The sequence below is a fragment of the Morus notabilis genome, unplaced genomic scaffold (genome assembly GCF_000414095.1).
Source record: "Morus notabilis unplaced genomic scaffold, ASM41409v2 Scaffold521, whole genome shotgun sequence".
NCBI lineage: Eukaryota > Viridiplantae > Streptophyta > Magnoliopsida > Rosales > Moraceae > Morus > Morus notabilis.
Window position 1 is genome coordinate 179,238 of NW_010357686.1, and position 8,866 is coordinate 188,103.

The 8,866-nt window shown below is 38.8% G+C and overlaps 1 protein-coding gene across 1 annotated transcript; it reads left to right on the forward strand.

Moving 5' to 3' along the window:
- Positions 1-6: 6 nt before the first annotated feature.
- Positions 7-4,291, forward strand: LOC21401307. Its single transcript, XM_010090473.2, has 5 exons — positions 7-337; positions 1,146-1,854; positions 2,185-2,554; positions 3,160-3,550; positions 3,636-4,291. Exons 1-4 carry the CDS (start codon positions 58-60, stop codon positions 3,208-3,210), a joined length of 1,410 nt encoding a protein of 469 aa, XP_010088775.1. The 5' UTR covers positions 7-57; the 3' UTR covers positions 3,211-3,550; positions 3,636-4,291.
- Positions 4,292-8,866: the final 4,575 nt, after the last annotated feature.

Consider the following 8,866-nt stretch of genomic DNA (forward strand, 5'->3'; position numbering starts at 1 on the left):
CCGCTCTTCGCGCTTCCTTTCTGGTGTTCCGCGTCTACAAAGCTTGCAAAATTGGCCATGGAGGTCTCTGCGGCGGAGGATCTCGGAGCTCCGGAGTCGTGGGAGGTCGCCGATTTGGACGAGTCCATGACTCGGTTGATGCTCGCTTCTTCCTCTTCCAAGAAGGAGTCGGCCAGGCCTTGCGACGAACCCAACGATCCCTCGGACTCTTCTTCTTCTTCTGCTGCTTCTGCTACGCCTGGGGCTCCGGCCGAGAATACTTCTTACGAGGATGTCGTCGGTCAGGTCGACCAGTTTCTTCGCGAGGCGTTGCAAAACCCTAGGGAGCGCTTATCGAGTAAGTCATGTGAATTTGATATACAAACGTCATTGTTCACACCGTGTACATCTCTACATTATAGCGTATGTGTTTTTGGTTCGAACTCTGCAGACTATTTTTATGGGTTCTTTTCCCCCCCTAATTTTGAGTGGTTATAATGCAATTCTAGCAAAAAAGGGGAAAAAACTGCCATAGATATTGACGAAGAGTGTTCTATTAAGCGAGTTCATGTTGAATGCTTTAGAGAGAGAGAGAGAGAGAGGGTTTTCTGAGATAATAATGAAAGAATATAGAGAGATGGGGGTTGGGGAAGAGGAGTCATTGTTTACATTAAAATTGAAAGTCAAGCACAGAATAATGGTGCGCAATATTGCTATTATCTTAGAGTTTGGCCCCATTTTTTTTATTTGTTGTGCCAACTGGCGGCGGCAGTGGCGGCTGCAGTGGTGGCAGCTAATGTGTACCTGTGGCCCCCACGCCTCCTACAGGCAGCGTGAACTCTGATTTGACCTAGATATTGAGCACCATGATTAATACCGTAGCCATCAGTGTATTATCTTCTATTGGTGGCTGGTGATATTGCAGTCTTGAAAATAGTTTCCAGATGTACTGCCTTCACTACCTACATTGTCAACATCTCCGCTCCGTCATCAATATAGTTTGTTATTCAAGCATGCCTCTTTCTTTGCTTTAATTAAATAGGTTATGCAGGTGGTGATTGTATTACAATTCTCTCTCTCTCTTTCTATATATATATTATATGTATATATATATATATTTTCTAATAGCGTCATAATTGTGTAGTTTATTTCTTTCTTCTGTGTAGTTTTAAGGATGGAACAAGATGTTGAGAAGTTTATTCACGATCCTACTCAGCAGCAATTAGAATTTCAACAGTTGCCGACTTCTTACTTGCGGTTGGCTGCACACCGTGTTGCGCAACATTACTCACTTCAGTCAATGGTTTTGCTAGATAATAACTTGGCTGATGGCTCTGGTTCCAGGATTATTGTTCGTAAAACAGCTGAGTGTCGTCTTCCCATGATTCGCCTTGCAGACATTCCTGTAAATTTACCTTCAGAAGACACTGGTGTCATTAAGGTTGCAATTAAACAGAGGCCACAGAAGAGGTCTCAGAGTGCCAAGAATGCAGATTCAAATTCAGTAAAGTCAAACAATTCTAAAAGTGTTGAAGAAAGGAAAGAGGAGTATAACAAGGCTCGTGCTCGAATATTTTCTGGCAATATTACAAGTGCTGGTGCAAGTGGGAGATCAGAAAATGAACTAAGGCTGCAGGATATTCCCCAGTATGGTTCATTGGCAATTCCGAAGATGGAAGAAAAACCTGGATTGGGTGTTTCTGATATGAGTTCTGGTAGGGGTCTAATTGATTCTTCGACAACTAGTGGTAGGACAGCTAGAAATAGGATAGAGAAGGATCCAATTGGTAGGTACAGACCAAATAATAGGGTAGCTATATTTCGAGACCGTGAAGTCGACCGCAAAGATCCCGACTATGACAGGAGCTATGACAGGTATTGCTGTCATTGGTGTCTTCTTCTTTTTTCCTTTGTGTGTGTGCGTGCGTGTATCTGTTAAGGTGAATTGTGGCAGGGGGCTGGGGGGATAGACCTCTTTGTCTAGGAACCCCAAAAGTTAATTAAAAGATGCTCGGATATGAGGCTGTATGATCTTGATTAAATAGGAACATTCTGTCATTATATATATATATATATATATATATATATATATTTATAAGAACATTCTGTCATTCTGTGTATGATTATGATTCTTATTGCGTCCAAAGATTAGTACTATTTAGTTGTCACTGGTAGTTAGGTTTTACGGTTAATTTTCTTTTTCAGGTATATGCAAAGATTTGATCCTGGGTTTGGGTTTAATGGAGGACCGTATACAATTCAGCCCATGTACGCGCCTGCAATAAACTACAACACCGAATTTCCACAGCTTGGTTCGACTCATAGACCTCAGATTTCTGCGGAACCTCAGCCTTGTCCACTTCCTCAACACATGCCTGGTCCATGGGCTGCACCATCAGCCCCCGCAGGGATAGGGTATGCTCATCCAGAGGCCATAATTGCACCATTTAATCCAAATCCTGTTGGTGCACGCTCCACATCTGGCATGTATCTGCATTCCTCCCAATATCCTTGCCAGCACCCCGGAATACCCTTCATCCATCCGCATGAAAATATTCATCAACCTTTTTCTCAGGTATGCAAGTGCTCTATTCTCTTATTAAATGTTAATAAATTAGCCATGCCATTTATCATTGTTCTTATTATTATTATGATTACTACTATTGTTTTTATTATTTTGTAAAGAGCAGTTTCTTCATGCTTATGTTTAGAAGATAAGGTCCTATTCCTTTTTTAAGGAGTTTTTGAATGCCTCATTTGGTCTCCTTCTATCTCTCTGCTGCTAAAACCAGCTTGCAGTGAACGGAGACCCTAATGATCATTATCCTAGGCATAGATGCTACGAAGACCAAAGGTTTCAATTCAAGGACGTTTAGATTCATTGTGTTACTCATAAATTGGAATGTTCTGGACTCCTTGGCTTCTTCTTTTTTCTTGAGCCTCCAAAACTCATCCTTATCGTGATTGCTGGTGAATAACCAAATCAACAAACTATAAATTGCATATGTGCATATAAGAGGGATGATTATGATGAGATAAAACATTCAATTTTCTTGAGTATTGCTTACTGGAAAACCGGCTATTGTCTCATAGGCGTAGATATGATATCTAACACAATTATCTGATTTTCATTTCAGTGTCAAGTATATAAATTATTATTATATTTCTGGTGTTTTACAGTCTCATCAACAACAACCTGATGCAAGTTTTGGATTAGCCCGGCCCCGGTGAGGGGCAGGGGCCATGCCTGCACCCTGCCAGCTTGATGTTGAGCTTGAATTATATGTTGTTGACATGCTCTAGAGGCTCCCTGCGTCCCAACTGGCAGGCGTGCAGGCATAGATAACCGAGGTGGGGAATGGACATTTTGTTCTTATGGAAACCTGCATTTTCCCATTCCACCATTCTCGGTTTTGAAAGGTGCTTCTTGCATCTGAGGAATGATGAAGAAGCGCACTGGGTTTGGCAACAAAAATTCCTGGGTGTAATCTCAGATGGCTTTGTTTTGCCACTGATTATGACGAAACAGAAATTACAGCGCCAGGGAAGCATGTGCTCAGCCTGGACGAAGGTATGCTCTTCTTCTTCTTCTTCTTGATGCTTGGTTTGTTACTTCTGGTTCACGGCTTCAGCAAGAGTCTTCTTCTTGTTCACAGCTTCAGTAAGAGCCAAAAGACCGCCATATTGGAAGACACTGGTGCAATCCATCTATATCGGCTATTAGCAAGTAGGCGTGTGCCTCCGTGATTGACAAGAAGCTCTGACAGTCGCTTGCAATTGCTGCTATAGACTTCAACGCTTGATTGCAGAAACAGAACACGCAAACCACATTTGTGTCGTATGGCTCCGTTTTGTTGTGAAATCTGTTCCTTTGATTATCATCTGCATTTTATTACTTGATCATCATTTCTTTTTGATGGTTTCTACTTTCCATAGGAGAATTTGCGAAAATAACATGCTTTAATTTAAACCAAATAAGGACACAATATATAAAGGTCCCAGGTGAAAAACTATTTTTAAAAGGATAAAAACGATCGACTTAGCTTCTCGTGTCAAATTTAAGGAGGTGCGTGTTTGTTTGCTAAAAAATTTTCGGACTGGATTAAAACCATAAGCACCAAGACGTTGCTAGCATTTTTAGAGGTAAAACGCTCGAACTGCATAAAAATGAGTTGTTTTTGAACTTTATGAAATAATTATTATGTATGAACGTGACATGTCCGATATTGGGGTTCCTTAATTGACATTTAGGGCTTGTTCGGTTGTATTTTTGAGTTATGGTGATTTGAGTGTAGATCTTGAGTTGAATTCGAGTTATAATTTGAGTTGAAGTTGTAACTTGAATTTGTGTTTGGATGTACACATTTGAGTTATGATTTAAATTGATAATTTAGTTGAATTTGTATTTTAGTGGGTCAAAACTTGAGTTTGTATTTAGATAGTATTTTAATAAAAACTCAATGGTGATGAAAATTTTTAATTGGGTATATGAGTGGAGTTTTATTCGTCTTTTTGTTGTGAACGCATAAAAAAAAATCATCTCAATCGGAGTTAAAACGAAAAAGGTACGACGTTTTTAAGAATAGAAAAAATACTGTTCATTAACTTGAGTTTGAGTTTAAGAATTTGAGTTGAAAGGGAAACTTGAATTCAGATTTTAGCCTCAAATTTAAGTTAAAATTCAAGTTCAAATTCAAATTTTACAAACGAACATGAATTTAAAAAAGTTGTAACTTGAGTTAAAATTTTTTTTTTTTTGAGTTTTATTCTAAAAGAATAAGCCCTTAGCATCTAGGTTTTTTTTTTATTTTTTATGTTTAAGCATTTCAATAAGTAGATTTTACAACTAAAGAAAATATATCCGAGTCATTGGATAAAATAGAGGCCTAAAATCTTTCGACCTAGGGTGCTTTAAAAGATTAGCGTTGAAGTTGTTGCCCCTCGTCTCGTAACAACTTTTTAGGTACTGCTACCAAAAGACCATGTTTTACAAGGCGCGGGTTGTTTTTGACAAGGCAATTGAGTGCTGTTTAGCGGTTGTTTAACAGCCAGTGCGGGTTGTTTTTGACAAGGCAATTGGGTGCTGTTCAGCGGTTGTTTAACAGTCAGTGTGGTCACCGAATTGACGAACATTGGTTTTTGGAATGTGAGATTGAGCATTGAGCTGAGGTGGGAAATCACGGCTGGTTCACCGACTGAAGTTGGGCGGTTTCGGCGGCCAGTTGGTGCCGGTTTCGAAAAAGAGACGATGATGATAGAAGTGACGATGACCACGGCGTTGAGCAACAGCAAGGGAAAGACGGCGAGTTGGCGATTGATGGGGTGAATACAACATCAAACTTGGAGAAGATGGGGCCAGCACTTACTGTTCTAAGGTAGGGGGTAGGGTCTCTTATGGTATATAATATACATACAGATATATATATACATATACATATGTATTGATAGATACATAGGAATAGGTCTAGTTAGGCGCTTAGAATTTGAGCCTGACCAGTCAGCACCTTTAAATCTTACCATTAGATTTGTAGGCTCTGATTGAAAGAGATTGTGTGAATCGCCAAAGACAGTAAGCTAATTTTGTAGGTCAGATAAAACTAATATAAAAAAATTCGTGAAAGAATATGAAATAATGTAAAGTAGAAAATAACAAACAATTTACTATACGGAGTAGGGGTGTAATTCGGCCGGATAGGGTCGGGTTGAGCTGAAAAATTAAGTCAATCCAATCAGTGCGTGTTGAGAAAACTTTGGGTCGCAATACTCTCTTAATCCCACAAACCCATAACCTCTCGGGTAGGCTCGGGTTACTCGGGTTGGTGAAAACCAATTTTAATCTATGACTTCATACATCTCTTTAACAGTCCAAAAGCATAAAAGCCATAAACAGCCCATAAACATTAACATAACATCAAACATACTTCTTAACAGTCAACAAAGTATAGAAATAAAATTAACAATACGTCAAATAAACAGTCTATATAGAGATAGTCCAGCAAAATAGGAAATTTAGTCCACTCCAAATAGTTTAATCCAAAATAATAACACCTTCATTCCCAACTTGCCCCTCATGTGTTGCAACAGAATTTGACAAATCTTGAGAAGAAAACATAACAAAAAAAATCATCAGAATCAAGTTTAGGACAACAAAATAAACAACAAGGAGATGAAATAAAGTTAAAAAAAAAAGTAAAACGTAAAAATATTACCCAACTCAATATTTTCATATTCAGGAAACTCTTCCATGTCAATAAAATTGATATGGTCACGACTACGCAACTAATTTTGTGTACAAATCAATACCTCAACCATCTTGGGGCTCAATGAACTCCTAAAGGAATTGAGGATGCGGCCTCCGTTACTAAAAGTAGATTCTGAGGCTACCGTTGAAACAAGAATGACAAGAATGTCTCTTGCAACGAGTGAGAGAACCTTGTAATTAGTTGCATTATTCTTCTAGCAATCTAAAACATCAAAATTTGACCAATTTGGATCCTCTATAAGGTCTGTCAAGTATCTGTCCACATCATTTTTATACTCATTCACATTCTTCTCTTTCATTTTCCTAACAAAGGAGCTCCACAAACACCCTTTTCTTTATGCTGCCCTTTTTACCTCCGTTGTACTTGTTGTTGCCGCTTCTCCACTACTTTCATTAGCTACAAATTCACCATTCTCCCCACTATAAACCCCATGCAACCGGTACATAGTATCCTTCACATTCTTTGATAATGTTTCAGAAGTACAAGAATCATACACTATAGAGAAACAATATGTCAAATAATCCATTTTGTACCTAGAATCAAGTACAACAGCCACAAAGAGAAGACAATTTATATTCTCAACATTCCCCTAATACTTGTCATACTTCTTTTTCATACTCACAGCCATAGATGAAAGCATTGAATCCTCTTGTTTGCTTAATTCAGATAGCTGGTTTTATATCTCACAAAACTCATGAAAGTAAGAATTTGAAGTGACATTCAAAGTAGCACTAAACTTCAAAGTTATATCATAAAAAGCCTTCAGAAATTTCACAAACACCTTAACATTCTCCCAATGATCATCAAGTGGCGGGCTAATCTTCCGTTTCCCCCCTCATCTTCCCAAAAATAAGACACGAACTTATCATTTTCCTCTTCATATCTTTCAAAAGCTTTTTGAAACTTAATGGCTGCATCTAACATCATATATGTGGAGTTCAATCTAGTGAGATATCTAGGCATACGAGACCTTTGTATTCAATTTTCTCTCGCTCCACACATGACTTGAATTTCAGCAACCTAGCCGGCGAAGACCTCACATACCTCACAGCGTTACGAATGACAGCTATGGAATTATGTAGAGCTTTTAAACCTTCATTGACAATCAAGTTGACTATATGGGCACAACACCTAACATGCAGAAATTTCCCACCTAAAACAACCACTTTCCACCCCTTAATCTTCCTTCTCAAGTAGGTAATTATGGAGTCATTTGAGGATGCATTATCAACAGTCATAGTGAAGACTCTCCTAGTACCCCAAGCTTGCAAACATGACTCAATGACTTTACCAACACTCTCTCCCTTGTGGCTTGAAATTTGACAAAAGTTTATAATCCTTTTTTGTAAAGTCCACTCACTATCAATGTAGTGTGCAGTTAGACACAAATAATTAATATTTTGCAAGGATGTCCAACAATCAGTTGTTAGGAAAATCCTTTTGACTACCCTTACTAAATTCAGCCCCCAGTTTCTTCCTCTCTTCCAAAAAAAGTTGGTAAATGTCTTTGGCAATCGTAACACATGAGGGGATAGAGAACCTAGGCTGCATCACTTGATAAAAATTATTAAATCCTTCACCTTCAACAAACCTAAATGAAAGCTCATCTACAATCACCATTTCTACTAACGCTTTTCTACAATGCTCCTTGTTAAAGCCTATAGCAACAAGATTACTCCCAGTTTCAGTATTTGTTTAGAAACTCACCCTACAAACACAAATAGGAAACCCCCCCACCACTTCCTTCCCTTTTTTTCCCTCAATCTCCTACAAACAGAAATATTACTTGAACAAATTTTGATTCAAACAATATTTTGTAGTTGTATCAGGACTATCTAGTTCAACACTACTATAATTGTTAATAGTAAAACCAATTTCTAGATGCTTGGAACTGGCAAGTGGCAGAAATTAAAAGAATATAAATAATGTCCATGTCCTCAAAGCTCAAAGTTGCATGTCTATAACATGTGATAATTATAACCAATTTGTTTAATGAGCAAGTTTAGAATTAAGTTTAGACAAACCTCGAATTAGGCAATCTGTTCAATGACCAATCTGTTCAATGAGCAAGTTTAGAATTAAGTTTAGACAAACTTCGAATCAGGCAATCAAAATTAAGAAAACAAAGTTCAGCAATGAACAATCAGCCAAAAGAAAGGAAAGAAAACAAAGTTCAATCAAGGGGCACAGAGAGTTTAGAGTCTCTTACCGATTGTCTTCAATGAAGATTTCAGATAATCTGTTCTAATAAAAGACACGAAGAAGAAGAAGAGGAACACATATTAAGGAACGAGAGAGTGCGAGACTGAGGGTGACGGGGAGGCGAGATGGAGGCGGAGGCGAGATGGAGACGGAGGCGAGATGGAGGCGGCGGAGGCGAGATGGAGGCGGAGGTGAGATCGAGGGAGGCGACTGGCGAGGAAGGATTTGGGAAGGATTTGGGAGGCTTGAAGTGAACTGGAGGTGAGGAAGGATTTAGGAAATTAGGGTTATGCGTTACAAAGTTACGGAGTATTCACTCAGAAACGGTCGGGTTGGGCAACTTGGGTTAAATGTTGCCCTCCCTGTGGCCCAACCCGCACAGTGCGGGTTGGGCCTATTTGAATCCGATTATATATATATAT

Excerpts from the sequence above, each read along its gene's own strand:
- LOC21401307 (XM_010090473.2), top strand. The coding sequence starts at position 58 with ATGGAGGTCTCTGCGGCGGAGGATCTCGGAGCTCCGGAGTCGTGGGAG. Across the intron at positions 1,855-2,184 it reads TATGACAGGAGCTATGACAG|GTATATGCAAAGATTTGATC; the intron begins GTATTGCTGTCA and ends TTTCTTTTTCAG. Across the intron at positions 2,555-3,159 it reads TTCATCAACCTTTTTCTCAG|TCTCATCAACAACAACCTGA; the intron begins GTATGCAAGTGC and ends GGTGTTTTACAG.